A 19,288-nucleotide genomic window follows, 5' to 3' on the forward strand; every position below is an offset into this window, starting at 1 on the left:
TTCTTTTAAAAAAAAAAAATCAGGTTTTGTATTGAAAGAAAGAACTTGAGAGGTAAGACATGGGTATTTTAACAGAAATATTTCACTGCACATTTTTGTACAATTTGAACCCGCACAGGACTCTGGGAGTGACCTAGTGGAAGACTATCGTGTACTTTATATTCTGTCTGATTATTTTAAGCCCTGCTTGTTTGATACTGATTGGGTATTTTAGGAATCTGCTTTTTCTTCAGCTGCAGGGACTTTCTGATAATAATGGAAATTTTTCAAATTTAGGGTTTTCGACTCTGGATGTATGAAGTTGCTAACTGTGAGTTCTGGGCACTCTCTTGCCCAGGGATTCATTTGCATAGGTTCCCTTGTCACTGTGCTTTGGAGGCGGGGGTACAGGAGCTCTAGAAACAAGGCAAGAATGACAAACTGAACTTTCATACACTACAAGATAGTGTAGTGGGAAGTTAAAAAACATCTTTTTCTTTTTCAAGGGAATAGCTTTATTTAAGGAAAATGTCTCAGGTATAAATGGCAAACTGTGGGCATACAAGTTGGAAGATCTCAGGTTCTTCCTCTCCTCCGACTGGCCCTGGTCTGAGCTCACAGTTGTATCCCACTGAGCACTGGGGACAGATTCACTGACGGACAGGACCCTGGGCCTTCCTCACCAGCCAGCCCACCCGCACTGCCTCAGTTATTCCAGTGGAGATAATGGAACCCCGCAGGCCTAGAGGAGGGACCAGGTTGTCCTGCTGGCTGATGCTGACCTAATGGTCCCCAAGGGCCAGGCACCCAGAGAGTCCCTGAGTGTTCCCGGCTCCTGAGTTCACACTGGGTGGGCACAGCTCCCCGGCCACAGGAAGCCTAACAACCTAAGGGGGTGGAAGAAGGTTTTAGCCTTCAAAGGGCTTCCCTGCGGTGCAGCAGGCCCAGTGCAAATTAAGTGTAAAGAGAAGATTTAGCAAAGCCCGCTATTAAGCAGCAAAGAGGAGATGCTGCCTTATCTTTGAAAGCAAGCTTCCCCTGAAGGTCACAGCCTGCCTGATGACCAGGTTCCCTCGGGCAGGGGACAGGCGAATGGGCACCTGCGCTTGACGCTCGCGGCCCAGGGCCTGGGCACGGAGAGCGGGCGTGTCTCCAACCACATTTCTCCAGTTGCTGGCTACTGGATTGTCTGAGGTATGCGCCCTGCCTCTCACTTCCAGTCGGCCAAGAGCATGCAATTCAACGTAATTAGATAATGAGGCCTTGGGAGCTGTGTCCGGCACTGCCTTTTATGACTTGTACGCAGCCGAGCTCGGCCCCTCTGACCCTTTCTCTTCTCAGGAACTTCCTTCTGCGTCAACACCCTCCCCCGCCATGTCCTCCAACCTCATTCATTTCACTTAGGGTCAGATCTTTACAACCAAAACAAATGGCAGTGCAGCAGATTTTAATATGAGCTCAAGACAGTGTAAAAGTCTAACGAGAGCCGAGGCCCCTATCTTAATCGGATCAGCAGAGCTGGGCACAGCGCGGTGGCTATACTTTATCATGGCCTCTGATGTCGAAAACCTGTTTAAGAGTTTCATCTTGATTAGTTTAATTCAGAAAGAAAAAAGTGATAAATACCTTTAGAAGACACCACATCTGCAGAAAACAGCGTTGGCCGGGGTGGTGGGCCTTCTCATGGATCGTGATTCTGGGCAAGCAATGTAACCTCTTGGGGGTCTCTGTTTTTCTACCTATAAAGCAGGGACAGTTCCCGCCCACTACTACCTTGTAAGGATGACCCAAACACATGAGGGGAAGAAAGCCTTTCAGGTTCTTTGGAAAGAGGAATATTCTATGTAGTCAAGTGGCCTTTAAAAGGCATTTGGGCAGGAGTCTGTCTGAGCCCACAGGTGGGCTCCTGCTGTGGGTGGCCTCCCAGTGCCTCTACCTAACGCTTTGAGGGCGGGGCCCTGCTCCTTTTTTTTTTTTTTTTTAAGCTTTTTATTTTAATTTTTTTTTGCATTTTATTATTTTATTTTATTATTATTATTTTTTAATTTATTATTGTTTAAAATATTACAGATGTCCCTTTTTGGGGCCCTGCTCCTTGCTGGTGTCTCCTCTCTCCATTCCATTTTGTTCAATTAAATGCATTTACTGAGGACCCTCTGTCTTTTCTACACAGCCGTGGGCCTGGGGCTTCTGCAGGGGGCGAGAACCATTTTCCCGGCCTTCAGGTGGAAGGCACTGCAAGCAGGAGCCAGTGCTGCTGGGATGTGAGCGGCCGCTGGGCTCCGGACAGGTGGAAGGGGAAGGCGTGGGCACACAGGAAGCAGGAGCCAGACAAGCAGAGGGCCTGGGAGCAACCCAGTCAGCGGAGCCAGGGGTTGGGCACAGCTGCAGAGGCGTGGCGCCCAAATTGTACGCAGGAAGAGGTAGAGACCGGCCTGGTGGCTTTGCTCCTTTAACAAGTTCATGCTAACCGTGGGAACAGCCTCCCTGCCTCTTCTCACCCCACGTGCCCAAGCTCTTAGGTACAGACCTCCGGAAACAGGGCAAGAATGACAAATTGAACTTCCATACTTTACAAGATGATGTTATACTCAGAGAATGTGGGAAGTTAAAAGGCACCTTTTTTCTTTTTCCAGGGAATAGCTTTATTTAAGGAAAATGTCCCAGGTATAAATGGCCAACCGTGGGCATACAAAGAAACCTCAAAATACACAATTAGAGAAACAACTAAGATGGGGCTTGTTAAGAGGGCTTCCCCGTGTCTTTAAAAATGAGTTCTATTATTTTTCTTTTATTTATTTTTTTAAAGTTTCTTTATCTTCATTGTTGAAAGTATTACAGATGTCCCCTTTTTACCCCCATTGATTCCCTCCACCCAGCATCCCCCCCACCCCCAGGCCTCCCCAGACCAATGTCTGTGTCCATGGGTTATGCTTATAAACATATAAGTTCTTTGACTAATCTCCCTCCATCCCTCCTCCGTCCCCACCTTCCCTCTGAGATCCCTCAGTCTGTCCCATGCTTCTGGATCCATTTTGTTCTATATTTTGAACTGTAAGGCATAGAGATAATTAACTGCTCCTAATAAGCCTATCCTGATCATTGCTCACGGGCATGTGGCTGGCTTGTTTCAAGATAATGAGGTTATTAAGAGAAGAATTAACACTGCAACCCAATATATTTTGTTGCTATTTTATTTCTCATCTTTCTCATTTTCTTAGCATGTAGCGAGGTACTTGCTGGTGAGCAGAATATAAGAATGAAAGTCTAGCCTCTCTCCCCACACATTCTTTTGCACCCAGATTTTCTGGACTTCTGAAGCCCAAAATGAATCGCTCCTTAATTCTTTTTCCCCCATTAATGATGGCATTACCTTGACATTTAGACACTCTGAGAAATGCTATCCTGTGAGCTTCTGGCTATTTAATAGCTGACTTTTTTCATTTATTCATCTTTCTCTGTCCCTCCTTTCTTTTTATTTTAGGGCTAGAAGGAACCATTTCACCATATCCAGTTTTATTAATTCAACCATGGAAAACAGTACTCAGACCAAACTAGTGTTTTTGTAGCTACACTGGGGAAGCTTTCATGCCAGAGGAGGTAAACACAAGCACAGCAGAAACTTCAGACATTGGTCTGGGTTTGGGAAGTCTCCCACGGTAGTGCTCTTTCACACAGGCCAGACAAATGTTTTCCACCCAGACTACCTGGAGAGTTGAGTCCAAATTACCTTGGTCTAAAAGGTGCAACTCTTTCCTGCGATGTTTAAAGAGGAATTTTATTATTTGCATACTGTAGTTTCATGTGTCTGTTCCCAGTTGTTAAAGTAACTTCAAGAACTATAATTTTTGAAAAGGTCCCACTTCCCAACATCAACAGTATCTCTCTAAGTTTGTCTTAGATCGACACACTGGAAAGAATGTGACAGGCAATTCAATTTGTCTCCCCCCTACCCCCACTTTTTGTTTGTTTGCTTTCCAAACTTTTGGGGAGGAGACAGTAATTCTTTTTCCAATTCACAATTCTCCTCAACCCCCAATTTGGATCTTGCAGGGAAAACTTTGTGAAGTTTTGTGTCAGAGCTCAATGCTATCAAAATAGTCCTAGTGAATTACAGGCGATATCAATACGCTAAATAGTTTCAAACTACCACCTCTCTCAGCCTTTCTCATGTCATTCTTCCTTTCTCCCCCTGACCCCCTGACCCCTTCACCCTCCTTTGCTTCCATTTCTGTTTCATCTTTTGTCTCAGATGGTGGCTCCAATACCAACACTGACTTGCAAAAGCAAAACATTTAAAACTAAATCAATCACTAGGGAAGCAGGCAGGGCACACTGTGCAAGGGGCGGCGTTTTGGACACACTCTCTCTTTCCTTAAAGGGAAGTCTTGATTATTGATGTGAACAGTGTCTGCCCTCTGATGGCATTATTTAACAAAACAAATCAGATCTTGCAAATTCTATTACTCAGTCGTGTTTCCACATCTTTGTTCTAAATGTTGATTTTGTTTTTATTCTCATTAGTAAAGTGATCCATTGAAATCCTGTGCCCTGCAGCTCTTCTGTAGTGGTGATAGAAGGTGCAAACATTGAAGACAAAGTTACTGAACACTCTCTCAGCCTACTATAGCAGAGCCCAGAGATTGGATTTGAGAGTGAGACGTTTCTTTTAGTTTATCCTACTTAAACACTGTGAAACCACTCTTCCTAGAATGGCCCCACTTCCTCACTTTGCTCTTCTCACTCTGCAGTGAGTGCACTTCTGTTGCCCCTGAGCCCTTGGCTTGGCTTGGGTTGGCCCGTTAAGGATTAGCATGACCTGAACTTGCGCTGAGTTCACCCCCCTGCACTCAAGGAAGGGCCTTCTTCCTGGTCATCTGCTTACCAAGTCATCTCCCTCTCTGAGCAAGAACCCTAACTCTAGGGCCTCAACTGTCCCCCTCCCTTCACCACGTTTGTCTTCACTTCCTACTGAGTGAATGTTCCCACCCCATCCAGGGAGCAGAGTAGCTCAGTCTCTTCTGCTTGTGCTTTGTGATGGGAGGCCCTGTCCTGGGCAGCCAAGACCAAGTGTCCACTCATTAGGGTTGTGAGGATGGAGGGTGGGCTTCCCACCCCATGTGTGGTACATGATTGGGATTAGCTTTCAGCAAAGGACCATTCAATAACCATCTCTACCCTCCTCCCACCCCAGGCAGCTCCTCACCTGCCCCCTAGTCATCTCCCTTCTGGTGCGGGCTTTTCTCTCACTTCCAAGTGTCTCCTCCCTCATCGACAGAGATCAAAGCTGTGGACTGTAGGTGACAGGGCAAGGATAACTGGGACTCTCCAGCCAGAGGCTAAAAAGGAGATATACTTTGGGTGGAATGGTGGTTACCAGGGGCTGGGGGGAGGGGCAAAGGGGGCCGGCTTATTGTTTAATGGGCAAAGAATTTCTGTTTGGGATCATCAGACCTTCCAGAGATGGGTGTTGATGAAAGCGGACCTAAATTCTTACCCAAGTGCTTCGTGCAGCTGATGGAAAAGGTGACTAATGTTGCCCATGAGTTGATCAATTGAGGCAGTGTGTGGGACAGAGGGTAAAGGAAACCACAGAGTGAGATATTTAAAAATGCATGAAGAAAAATGAGAACCATGCAGATATTATTTCTGGAATTATATGCTGCTTTGGATCTTTCTGTTCTCATCAAAAAAAAAAAGGAAAAAAGAAAAAGAATATGGTAAATTTGCCAAGGGTCAGAGGGAGACCCACAGGGGTAATTAAAGCGTCAGTGAATGTGACCTACGAACAAAGAAATGTCAAAGAAACTGGACATACCTGCTATTTTAGGAGGACTTAAAAGAGAACTTCAAATATGTAGTCATTATTGTGGTGACCAAGGGACAAGAGGGTGTGTTGTTAAGTGAAAACCAAAAATACGGCCTCCCTCTGCTCACTCGTGTTCGAACAACCCAGAGCCTGTCATCAGCTGTGGTCACAACAGTTTTAGAGCTTGAGAAAGACCAAATCAGGGGCATAGATTACATTTGGGAAGGAAGCAAGTCTCATAACAAACACTAAAGGAATTTTAAAAAGACAGACAGACACACACACACACACACACACACACACACACACACACACAGAAGTTAAAGGAATTAAAATTGAAGCCGAAAAGGCTAAAAGTTGTAAAAGCTCGTGAAGAGAAGCTAATTGTTTGTGTGGAGTGGATCAAACAGAAGGAAATGTGCGCAAAAGGCAGGTTAGGAATCTGGGGGGAGTGTAACAAAGACTCCTCGGCGGTGGGCTGGCCCATAGGGTGGACTTCACCGGGAGGCTGTGGAACCTTCTCTCGAGGGTTTGAACAATAAGGCGGTGGGGTGTGGGGGGTGGGGCGTACAAAGCTTTCTCCCTCCAGAATGGAACTAGCAGCAGGCAGTAGGTTCAGGCGACTCAGAGACCTTCTACAGGTGACCAGGAATTCTGATTAGAATTTAAAAATCACTGAGAGGTGCAGCTGGCCCTGAGAGAGAATGGACTGAGGGTGCGAACTTTGTTTCTCTCCTGGGGCACTGAGACACAGAGCAGTGGCTTCCTGGCCTCTTTTGTGTTACTGACATGCCACCCCCCCCACCCTGATTTTGACAGTTTGGGTGGGAGCCATATGTCTTAGAAAAAAAACAAGAATTAGGAGGCTGAGACTATTATCACTGTCGCTTTCTGGAAAGGAGGAGGTATCTGTCAGACACCTCTCTCACAGAAATTTCTAGAGACAGCCCGGCTGATGTGGCTCAGTGGTTGAGCATCGACCCATGAACCAAGAGGTCTCAAGCGGCTCACCTACTCCCTGCCTCAGTTTTCCCGGGTGTAAATGGGGATAATTATGTTTTCTATCTACTAAGGTGTTGTGAGGCTGCAGTGAGTCGGACACATAAAGTATTCACGAGGTGAACAGTGAACGTTTAAGCGATGTTGACTCCTGTTAATGCACTTCGGGCAGGGCCCTGGCCTGAGACTCAGCTGGAAGTAGGATGCGTCCTGCTTACCTGAAAGGCAATCAGAGCTTAGCAGTCAGTTCACACGTTCCCTGAGGACCAGCCAGGCGTCTACTGGGAGTAAAACCCCAGCAGAGCCCGGTCGGCTCCCCAGAGCCTGCAGCCTAGTAAGAAAGCAAGGCGTCTCCCCCACGTTGACCGGTGCTGCGTGTTCGCAGCGCTGCCCTGCCCTGCAGCACAGGCCTCGCGGCCTCTCCGCAGGCCCCTGGGCAGCCGCTTTCTGCCCGATCGTAAAACGCCACCAGGGAAGGGCTTGCAGGCCGCATTGTCTCCTGGTAGCTTAGCAGACGGGGTCACCTGCTGACATGTTAGCCGAGAGGGAGACGGTGTCTGTCTCAGGGGTTTCTTTCCATCCAGAAGTGATGGGTTGTAACCGGCTCCGTGTCCGTGTGCTTGTCAGGTTTGGAGGAGACCAGCCCGTCTACATCAACATCATCAGAGACCCCGTCAACCGCTTCTTGTCTAACTACTTTTTCCGTCGGTTTGGAGACTGGAGAGGGGAACAGAATCACATGATCCGCACGCCCAGCATGCGGCAGGAGGAGCGCTACCTGGTGAGTCCCCTGGCGGCCAAGAGGTGGTCGCTGTCCTGCCCTGGAGCAGCTCCTCGGGGGGACGCTCTCCCTGCCCGCCCGTGGCATTCCCGTGGCACCTCCACGGAGCCCCGTGTGGCCAGAGCTCTTCCTCGGGGAGGAAATTTGTGCCAGGGAAAAATTGTTCCAGACGACCCAGATCCGAACGAACATTTCCAGTGACTCTAATCTCGTTTTCTTGGTTTGTCTTTAATGCTAGAGTTTAGGTCCCAGCGAAGAAATAGCCTTTCCTGGGGAACTCTGAGCCGCAGGGTTGTCATTTAGGTGTGTTTGGGCATCGCTCTCGGAGGGTCACGAAGCATATTCGCAGACCCAGTCCCTCTCAGTTCCCATGGCAACCCTAGGAGGGAGGGGCGCTTTCAGGCGAGGACCCTGAGATTCCTCAGCGATGTGGGACTTGCCGTAGTCATGCCTCTGGTAAGGGCGCAGCTGTAACTGACTGTCTCTGGGGCCTCTTGAGTTCCCATCCTGGGTTATCCCACCCCAGCACAACAAAATCGGGCCACTTGGCAAAAATGGTTCACTTTTCTGCGCCTTGTTTGGGATGCTCAGCTCCAGATGGATGTGGGTTTTGACCTCAGTCATTGTTTCCAGGGCGCAGCATTGGTAACAAAAATAGAGGCCAGGCTTCTGCATCTTTCCAACAGCACACTTCTCACCTATTTGTGACCTAAATTGACAAAAGCTTACTGAGTAGCTGAGAGCCTGGTGTTAGGGAGGCCGAAATCCTCATCTCTGGGGGTGAGAGAGCCCCCTGGGGTCACGCAGACCCATGCTGGGCTGTGGGCACAAACGGGGAGGGGAGGGAGTTACGGAGGGATCGGTGCTCAGCGCAGAGCCTGCACCCCTGCTGAGGGGGCTGTGGCTGCGTCCCTGTCGCTGAAGAAGAGCAGCATTAGTCACAGTTCCCGTACAATGTCGAAACTTCTATTTCCTGACTTAATTTTTAAAGATGTAATAAAAGTATATGTTAAGAGGATGGGAGCACTTTTGGATGACGCAGGGAAGTGAAGAGTCTTATCCAGTGCTGCACGGAGTTTGTGAATGAGCCGGGAGCAGGAACCAAGGCTTTCACCCACCACTCAGTATTTGCTCAGCTGCCTAATGCTTCAATGAAATAGTTCGATGGCATATTTTAAAAGTGATTTTTAGTTTTGATGGCAAAACCCCTAATCTTTTTCTTTAAACTACATGTCATATATGTCTGTATATTTCCTATTCAGTGACGAGTAAATATTCAGAGCACAGAGCCACTGGCTAGAGGGAGTATATTGACTCAGACTATCTTTCTATTTCTGCTGGATCTTGATTAGCATTCACACCATCGTCTAAAAGCATAGAGCCTATTCCATTTAATTAAAATATATTTCAGCCTGGCCAGTCTTGCTCAGTGGTTGAGCGTCGAGCCATGGCACATGCCTCAGTTGCAGGCTTGATCCCCACTGGGGGCGGGCAAGAGGCAGCCGATCAATGACTCTCTCATAGATGTTTCTATCTCTCTCTCCCTTCCTCTCTAAAAAGAATCAATAAAAACATATTTTTAAAAAATATAGACATATTTCAAAGTTTCTGACTCAATCTCGGTACTAAGAAAGTTAGAACCAAGTTATAGCAGAAGATGCTTTGAACCAAAGACATGGAAATGAGTCTGATGAATCCTGCTCTTCAAGTATTAATGTAGGTAGGATCGCTTCTTGGCCTTTTGGCTAAGATCAAGGGTAGTATTTGTTCTTATCAGTTTAATGTAGGTAGGAAGTAAATTCTCAGTCTGCCAGAAGGTGAAAGTGATTTGGAAAATGAGAGAAAGTAGAGGGACCTTCCAGGGATCCAATGCCTGAGGGGTGGGGAGAGCCTGTTAATAAGGAGGTCGGGGAAGTCATGGAAGATGTGACTTTTGAGCAATTATCAGAATGAGAGATGAAGTCGGTCACTGGTCAGCTGGGGGACTATAGCTCCAAGTGGAGGGGCAGCTGGAGCAAAGGCCTGCAGTGGGCACATGGCATGTGTGGCTCACTCAGGCATCAGCTGGGAGAGCAGCATGGCTGGGAGAGCAGGGAGGGGGGGAGAGAGCCAGGTGGCAGGAGGTGAACTGAGAGAGGTGAGGGCTGGAGGCAGCAGAGAGTCACTGCAGTTGCTCTGAGTGGGTTGAGAAGTACCAATGAATGACCCCAAACTCAACGCATGGTAATCAGTGACTCTTTCTCCTGAACCTGAGAAAGCTGAGCCCTTCTCACAGCAGGAAATACATCGTCCCATCACTCTCAGCAGTTCTCTGCCTTCTCTCTAGGAGTCAGGACTCCTCCCTACTTCTCTAGAGCTATATGTCACTGACACCTGGATGCTTGCCCTGAAGCCTCACAAGGCTCCTCACACTCCCAGTTTCCAGGGGACTCCACAGAAATGTGATCTGTGAGATGGTGACCCCACAGTCATGCAGGGCACAACCTATACCGCTGTATATGGAGGTCCTGATGTTCTTCTGTGCTCCCCCCAAGCTCCGTGCTGGTTCTGTCACTTCTCCTGGTGACATAGTGTCTTAACTTCTCTCCTTTCCTCCCAACAGTCTATCAGCTCTTTGAGGACAAGTTAGGATCAGAGTTCCATCTATGTCCCTTGTACCCAGATGAGGGGCTAAAATACTGAAGAGCCTAATAGCACTCTACTTAGCCAATAAAATAAATGACAACAACAGAATAGGAATGCAGGAGTTGAGAGAATTCTCTAAATTTTTCTACCCTGTCAAGTTTTACCATTCTTTAAGTCACTCCACATAACATAGTCTTCACACATTCACACGAACAAGGAGTTATAATTATAAGCCAGAGAAGTTGTAGACATAAGAGGAAATACAATGGTTTGGATTTTTTTTGGAAGCCCCTAGAATGTTGAGAGTTGGTAGGGAAGGCAAGTCTATTTTTGAGGAGCCGGTAGCTGCCTTTATGGTGCGGTGCGATTTGAGAGATCTCGGGAAATGTCCCCACCTGGAGTTCTACCCTCAAAGAGATTTGCAGGGGCCCCTTCCCAAGTATAAGAACTGAATCCTGGGAAGGGCCTATGTCAGATGAGCTCCGCAGATCATTCCTTGGCAAGACCTCAGCAGGAGAGCGGTGGGCTCCCTAAAGAGGGAGAAATCAGGGAGCAGGGAGTGGGGGAAGCTGAGGGACACGTGACTCCTTTATGATCTGGCCCCAGCCTGACCGGGTTAGGAAGCTGTTTTTTCATTCAAAGGATAGTTTGTTTATTTGGAAGAAGACAGTCTATTGCCTTTTCTTTTTTAACAGATGAAACCTTTTATTTCATCTCCTTGGTCCCATTAAACCTTTGAAATAAAACTGCCCCCTTTCAGAGCCTGTCCTCATTTTGGCAAGCCTGGGTGGTCAGTTGTTTGCCACAAAAGAGGGTGTTGTTTGTGTCTCACTGGGGTGCAGGGCAGCTGTGAGGAGACCACTGTGCCCTCGGTGAGGCCCTGCTGGGGTCGAGGGCCTGAGAGGGTATCCACAGGGTGTCGCCTCTCCCAGGGAGGCGGGCATGGCAGGCCACCCCCTCGGGGCACTGTGCCATGAGGCCTCTCCCTGCACACTGCATGCACACAGAGTCACGGGTCCTGGCCTGAAATGGGTCTGCTGACATACCCGCATTATTCCAGATCTCAGCACTCTGAAGCCACTCGCTTTATCCAGTTGCCAAAAATCAGGCAGTTCTGCTCCTGGCCCCAAGCCTCGCAGAGCTGCTTAGCATACAGCTGAGAGAGGGCCAGGGCCTCTGAGCCCGCTCTGGGGGAGAAATAATACCATCTTGTGATGCTGGGTCATTTGGAAGAACATAGAAAGGGGTGAAGGGATCCCAGGATTTGCAGGGTCATGAAGAGACTTGTTTCACAGGTGTAGGAATGGGCCTGGGTGGAGGGGTGGCCTCAGGGCCCTGCCAGGTGTAGAAGCCTGGCCTCCTGATTCGACACCTATATTGTTTGATCACTTGGACTTTATGTTTTACTTCCTGAATGGTAAAGGGAGATGAAGACTGGGCCAAGTTCCATGCTTTTTGAGCAAAATCATTTTGTCTGACATCGTCTGTACATCCCTACAAAGACATAGATGTTATAGCAATCGTTTTTTTCAAATATGCAAGCATCTTACAGCTATTTCCCATATTTTCTGGAAACAATTAGATTTTCTAAAAGTCTGCATTTCTTTCCATACCATTCTTGATTTGTATTTACAAAAACAAAAACAAAAAAACCTTAAATGATTTCTTGCTAGAATGGATACTGATTCAACTTCCAGTAGCCACACTGTGGAAAGGTAGTTCTCCCATTTCTCCCTGTTCAGAGCCGGCAGCCCGGCCCCGGGTGTGGAGCTGGCTGCCTCCCCTCTTGGGGCCGCCTGGCCAGGTGAGGCAGATCTGAGCCCAGGCACACTTGGATCCGCCCCAGCCGGGAGCCTCTTCTCCAGCTGCAGCCCAGGCTTCTTTATTTCCAGGGCTGGGAAATACCTGGCGCACAGAACACAGCCGATGAAAGAATGAATGACCTCTAATGCAAAGCAACTGTTGTGATTTAGGAGCAAGGGAGAGCATCTCATTCCCGCTGAAGCCACTCCCGTCCCGGGTCACCGAGTTTCCCTGAAAATGGCTTTCTCACTCTGCCCTTTCCACGCAGTCAGTTACAGGTGTGGTTGGTGTTTTCTCTTTGCCTGAAATTCCCAATTTAGGAAGGAAATGCCAAAAAATGTCAAGGTGGGCTGCTTACCTGACCCTACTGCCACTTGTCTGCATGATCTCCATTGGAAGAGCTGGAAGAGAGAATATTTTTGCAGGGAGAACACTGCCACTGTGATACTGTTTATCCGGCTTGGCTATAAAGATGGAAAGAAATGCATGTGTAAAAGAAGCAGTGCGTAATTTACAGCTCCTTAATTCATAAAGAATTCAGTGAATCATGTTGGACCAGTTGGATTACAGAGAAGCCTGAAAATTGTCCAGCATCAGGAAAGGTTTTCAGAAAGCTATGCATTTCCATCTGCTTGAAAGTTTTGGACTTTGAATGTTCTTTAGCTGTGGAAGTGTATATACAAAATACTTGTTTCTGGAAATTTCCACTCTGTTCTGATTGGCTGAGGCTGTCCTGTGAATGAAACCTCAGACTTTGCTTCTGTCCCTAATGCATCATTTTTCTTAAAAAAACAAGTAAGAGATTTAGATCATCTCCTTTTTAAGTATTTCAGTAAATATCTATGTTTTCCAAATCCTGGAAGTTGAAAAAGTAATGTTCTTTGTCTCCAACTAGTTCAAATTTGGTTTATGATAGGAATCTGAGACAGTGGGCAGGGACATGGTGGGCTTATATGCCCTAGGTGGGTGACTTGGCCACTGACTCAGCCTCTACGGACATTATTTTTCTCATCTGTACAATGGGACTATATTTCTTACCTTGCCTCTGTAGGGTTGGCCAGAGAATAAATTGAACACTACCCAGAAGCGCTCTGGAAGCTAAAACTGTCCTAGACATGCTTTGGCACTAAGCTTCCATCCCCGGCTCCGTCAGTGGCTCCATATGACCTAATGGGACCAATTTTCCTACGGGGGCGGTAGGGTTCTCTTCTCTGGGGAGCCAGCAGGGGCTGTTCTTCTCATGTGGCTCGGGCCATGTTGGGTCGTGCCCTGAACCTCAGCTCCACCTTTGCTGAGATCTCACATGGCCCCGCTAGACCCCATCCCCTGGGAATTCGTTTCTAAGGAAACTGCTTCTCTTTGTGTTCCCAACAGCTGGAGACGCGTTTTGATCCCAGCCTGCTGGCATGCCTGCATTTATTTACTTGGAAACCTAAGCTGGTGCAGGCGCAGCGTTGTAAAGCCGCGGGAGTAGCACAGCCTCACCCCCACGGGCGGGGAAGGAAGGTGCACAGGGGCCGAAATGGTCACTCGCTGGGCAGACTCTGTGAAGGACAACAGAGCCCCCACTCGGGAGAAATGTATTTGAAATTTATTTGTCCCAAGGTGTGTTGAAAGCAGGGTCACAGGTGTTTAGAACCAAAGGACACTTCTGGGGTTTAGCAATACTTGGGAGCTTCCAGCAAGCAGAGAAGGTGATGGGTGTGGCAGGAAAAGAGGCAGGAGGAGCTTAGGAAGCAACAGAGTGATTTTGGAGAAAAGGAGAGGCCACTAGAGAGCAGCAAGCTCGGAGCCTGGGGAGGAGAGAACAGAATGCTACCAGCCACCAGCCGAGAGGCCACCAAATAAGCACAGCCATGTGTGTGGCTTGTCATGGATTGGCGTGCTTTCCCTATGTTAGCTCAGCCACTCTCACAGCATCCCCTGGTGTAGGTATTAGAGCTGATTCCTTTCTGGGGGCAGGAAGGAAAGGCCTGTGTCTAAGTTCTTTTGGGTGGTTGGCAGAATTTGTATCCTGACGTTGTAGGACTAACATCCTATTTTCTTGCTGGTCATCTGTTGAGCACCATTTCCATTTTCTAAAGGCATCTTCATTTCCTAAAACGTGGCCCCTTCATCCATCTTCAGAGCAACCAATAGTGGGTTGAGTACTTCATGCTTCAAATCTTCCCTCCTTTTATCTCATATCTCTAACCCAGGTGAGAAGGGTTCTCCACTTTTAAGGAATTCTGTGATTAGATTGGGCCCACCCAGATAATCCAGGATAATTTCCCCCTGTCAAAGACTAAACCCTTATACACATCCACAGAATCCCTTTCGCCACACCTGCAGGTCTCAGGGATTAGGGTATGGACATTTTTGGGGTCCATTATCTGCCTACCACTGTGTCACCGAGGACTGTTACCTCAGCAGGGACTGAGGGGACTGTGGAGGGAGTGTGAGCATGACAGGGATTTTGAACTCGGCCTGTCCCATCCAAGGATGGAGAGCCCACATCTGTTCCCACGGTGCCATGCTGCTGTGCAGTGACACCAAACTGTGGCTTTCCTGTCCCTGGTCTGCAAAACCAAGTGGCCACTCACACAGGTTGTTTTTTTTTCTCCTTCTACCAGTGACCCATTCATTCATCCATCCTTTCATTCACCATTCATTCATTCACTAAATACTGATTTAGTACTTTCTGTGTGACAGTCATTGTAGGAGGAACTGGAGATAAACTGTTGAGCAAGTTTACTGTAGATTCTGGGTCTGTCCTCACAGGGCGCAGACAGGCATTAGTCCCAGAACCACGCAGATGCTTGTGAAATAGCAACTGCATCACATCCTATGAAGCAAAGAGACAGGCATTGTCCAGGCATGGACTGGGGCAGGTGGTGAGTCTGCCGGTCAGAGAAGTGATGGTTGGACTAAGATCTGAAGGGAAAGAGAAAGACAAGCATCCAGACACAGGGAACAGCACATCTGAGGGGCCTGTGGCAGGAGGGACACGGTGAGCCTGGGGGAGGAGCAGGGAGGAAGGAGAGCCCTGAATGCTGTAGTGGGGGCGGGCCCCCCAGAGCTCCCTAGGCCCTGTTAAAGTGCACTGAGGAGGCCCTAAAGGATTTGCAACAAGGAGCATGTTTACATGGGGTCCTCAAACTTTTACATTTTGAAAACAATACAGCATACAGCGTAGAAAAGGACTCCGAGTATATGTGGATGGCTGGGTTAGTTGGAGGCTGCTGCCCTGATCCAACTGCGAGATAAATCAGGGAGCCGGCATTTATGGGGCATTGCCCGTGTTCCAGGAGCAGCTCCGGGGGGCAGAGGTGGGGATGGGGGGCATTTACAAACACGCGTAAGACACCTCGCTGTCCTCCGGGGGCTAACTGCCTGGCCAGCCCCAGGAGACCCTGACTTGAAAGGCCTGATGGGATGGTGGGTCAGTGCAGCGGCCCAGCGATTGTCACTGGGTGGGGACATGTTTAATTAGCAGCAGAATGATGCAGACGCTTACACCCTGAGAATTCAGGGAAGGAAGGAAGCCAGTGAGAGTTGGGCTTGGCAGGGGAGGCTTCCCAGCTGAAATGGGAGCTCGGTGTTTACGGACAAAGGCAGGCTGAGGCAGGGGTAAGGGTCCAGGGGACCCAACAAGCGGAGTGTCTGGGCAGGAACCTGAGACCGAGGCTTGCTCTATGGTGCACGGCCCAGCCTGGCTGGAACGGAGGGTCTAGGAGGCCAGGAGCTTTGGGGCGGTGACGCAATTCTCCAGATGTCCCAAGGAAGGGAAGCAGCAGTGCTCCTCTGGCTGCCAAATTGGGTTTGCCTGACCTGCTTTCTCCACTGAAGTCCCATCAGGGGCATCAAACCCAAGGCCTGCAGAGCACGGCCAGGTGCATCCTGCTGGCTGCCACCTGTCAGCTGAGCTCGGCTCCTCAGGACCCGCCCCTCACTGAGTCAGTGGCCTGGCTGCAGCTGCCCCTCGCTGGGGCTCAGCCTTGTCCCCCTGCTGGGGCAGGTGGCTCTCTTTACCAAGGAGTGGTGCACAGCCCGGCAGCTCACGGAATCGCCTGGGGGGCTTTGAAAATTGCAGAGGCCTGTGACCCACACCCAGAGGTTCTGGATTAAGGAGTCAGGGGTGCAGCCTGGGCTCTGGGATTTTTTAAAAGCTCCTGAAAGTAATGCCAATGTGTAGCTAAGGTTGAGGACTCCTGTGGAGTGGCACCCATCCATCCTTGGATTAGCAAGGAGCTGTTTTCACTGACGGACACACCTCCTGAGTGTCTTCTAGAAGCTTACTTTCTGTGTCCTCTGCCCATTTGGAAAAAGCTCTATTTGCCCTCCCCTCAGACATTTTTCTGTTTGTTAGGCTTTTAATAGACGTGTGTAAATAAATGTAAGATTTCTTGTATTTGTGAATATTCTGTATGTGTCTTAAGTCAGGCTTTCTTCTAAACTGACATGGGTAATATTTATTACACAGAAACCAAAGTATATTATACTGTACATTTAAGATCTCACTTTAGGAAGCTGTGCTTTTGGCAATAAAACAGAGAGTGAGCACTTTAGCAAATAAAATATTTTAGCATGAGGCCATATTTTTATTTGGTCGATGAGGCATTTGGAATCCATTGCCACTCTTCAAAGAGAACCTGTGTCATTCTTTAAATGCAGGCCAGTTCCTACAAATACATATAAATGCTAAATTAAAAGACTGGTGAGTAGAACTACATTTTACATTTCCTGCAGCCAGGAAATGTTCCTTAAAATAATGTCCTTTAAATGCAGTCAGGGAGCTTGCTTTCAAAGGAGCTATGGAGTAGAGTTTTATATAAAGTGCAGTTCTAATGACTCAATTTATATGTGTTAAAATTTTGAATTTCAGACCTTATACTTATTTTTCAGAACCTGGCACACCTCTATCGTTGTCCTCAATTTGCTTTGCCAAATTGTAATATTTTTTTCTCCCCTCAACTGTTTAGCATACACAGCAAAAATTCCCCAAAGGCGGAATGACCTCCAAACATGCTCTTAAAAATATTTTGCAAAGTCTGAAGACAGACAGGAAAAGTAAGTGTAAAACATCTGAGGGATTTATTGGAATCTCAGCTTGAACTCGAATTGCAAGTACTTATGAAAATGTCAATATTAACATGAAATAGCTGGCAGTTTTTCTAATAAATGTAAATTGAATTAGATAGTGTGTAACTGGGAAAACGCTTGCTTCGCTCAGGCTCTCTCAAAACAAGTCTCGGGATCTGTTAGCTTCAGCAGCCTTGCCCTCTAATGGCTGGAAATTGAAGGGCAGGACCAAGTACTTTTTTCTAGATTTACTGACATATATGCCTGTATGACTACATACTTTTGACTATGAGGAGAATAGAGATTAAGAAGGGGGTTGGCTGACCATTTGTCACCATATGAAAGTGTGGGGCGCAGTGTAGATGTTAGTGTGACCATGTTCTTAAAAGGCAACAGCTAGATGGGGAAGGAGGAACAGGGAACCAAAGCATGCTCAGTGCCTTGGAGCTTCTGGGCCACCTTCCACAGAAATAGGTATCATATAGATGCCCTATCTCCTGAAATGCAACGGAAAGGTCAAACCCATCATGATATTAAAGAATTGAAATGCCTGCGGAGGTTACAGAATAATTAAGCCTGCAAATTGGGACGGTCCTGGCTCATAATCAGCTGGTTTTGCAGAGCACGCTTCACAAACCACTTCAGTTCCCTTTTAGGACTGATGAATGAGTGTCGCAGACATGCAGTTGGGCAGGAATCTAATCAGAAGTTTGAGTTTATCCTGTGTGACATTTTCATTGATCTAGGAAAGCAGCCAGGGATGCAGGGGACAGCCAGCTCTAGAATCGCGCAGCTTCTAGGCGCGGCCCACGTTTTCTCTGACCCTAAACGCTACTCATGGTTGGGGGAAAGAGTTTTAACCAAAATTCTTCAAAACTCAGCTTCATGACAAATACAGCTTTTAAGTAACGGCTCTGCATTTTATATTGCAAAGTTAAGACACAATGGAATTGGACCAGCATCCAGAGACATGTGTCAGTGTCTCTATGCTCATTTCCCATAAAAGAGGAAGGTAACCCCGGTGTGACTTTTATGGGAAGATGGCTTTCCTTTGCCACCCTGCACACTTAGACCCTCACTTCCAGTTTTTGAAAGAAACTAACCTGTTGGGGACTTAGAGAAAGAATCAGCAGAAGCATAAAAGGAAGTTACTAAGTTCCATGAGAGATGGAGGAAACTTCGATGACAGTGAACCTCAGATGTGATTACGGCCTTCCCTGTCTGACCACTAGCAATGAACACCCTGCACAGGAACAGAAGTGACCTACCCTGGGCGCTAGGATTAGCCTCAGCCAACTCCTATGCCTGCTAATCTTTATTTCTCCAGGTCATTATTACTCCTTGTGGATTCGGTTTATTTTTTACTTGTCAATATATTGCTTTGTAAATCCTTCAGATTATTTCATGTTTGTATAGGGCTCATATTTTTGACTAAAGGGTACTTCTCTCTGATAACAAGACATGATCTTTTATAGCCTGAGCACCCATCGCCGCTCCCTGGGCCACACCCGGCCCAGCCCCCAGATGCAAAGTGTACAGAGCACAGTGATGGTTGCCCCCTCCCCACTTGCACGCGGAGCTTCAGTATAATTTGAACACCTACGTGTGCCAGGGGCTGTGTGGGAGTAGAGGTGGCCAGGCGGGCGTGTGTTCCTACTCCCTGCCCCCCCCCGAGCCCCGTTATCAGCGAGTGGCACCCACCTGGTCAGGCATCCCCGCCTGCCTTCCCTCCCCAGCCCCCCACCACCTTAGCCTGCATCTCAGCCTGGAGTCCCCCGAAAGCAGAGCCTGAGGCAGGGGTTTGGGGCGCGGGTTTGGATGGTCAGGAATGGAGGACCTGGCGAGAGAAACAGGGAAGGACAATACAAGGGGTGTCATCACGTTGGTCACTCCTGGGAAACCAAGGCTGAAGCCTGCCGGGACTCTGAGGACAGTGTAGGGTTCACCCCAGAATTCTCCTGCCCGAGGAGGGACAGAGGAGGCCACGTGTCCATTCGACTCGTCTTCATTGTCCGGTTTGCCCCAAGAAGCCTCAGCTCCCTGGCACTGGGCTGTGCACACGTGTGTGCCGCGTGGGTTCCTGTGGGCGTCCCCCTGGGAACAGGCAGGGATGTGTCCGGCTGCCTCATCAAGGCTGCGCTCGGGGTGCTCCTGCGTGAACCCGGCGGCCGCAGCAGCGACTACAGGAAAAAGCGGCCAAGAGGGCACGAGGCAGAACGTAAGGGTGTCTA

At 48.3% G+C, this 19,288-nt stretch overlaps 1 protein-coding gene and 1 pseudogene across 3 annotated transcripts in view; both read left to right on the plus strand.

Annotated features, from left to right (window-relative positions):
* UST (uronyl 2-sulfotransferase) overlaps positions 1 to 19,288 on the plus strand; it is a 237,259-nt gene that overhangs the window by 147,310 nt on the left and 70,661 nt on the right. For all 3 annotated transcript variants that reach the window (XM_016223922.2, XM_016223923.2, XM_016223924.2), the window contains one exon: positions 7,415 to 7,568. In XM_016223922.2, coding sequence (XP_016079408.2) covers positions 7,415 to 7,568 — 154 coding nt within the window. The remainder of the gene's footprint in view (positions 1 to 7,414; positions 7,569 to 19,288) is intronic.
* On the plus strand, positions 9,294 to 9,428 carry LOC148093146 (U2 spliceosomal RNA; annotated as a pseudogene).

Source organism: Miniopterus natalensis, chromosome 5, assembly GCF_054644295.1.
Source record: "Miniopterus natalensis isolate mMinNat1 chromosome 5, mMinNat1.hap1, whole genome shotgun sequence".
Classification (NCBI taxonomy): Eukaryota; Metazoa; Chordata; class Mammalia; order Chiroptera; family Miniopteridae; genus Miniopterus; species Miniopterus natalensis.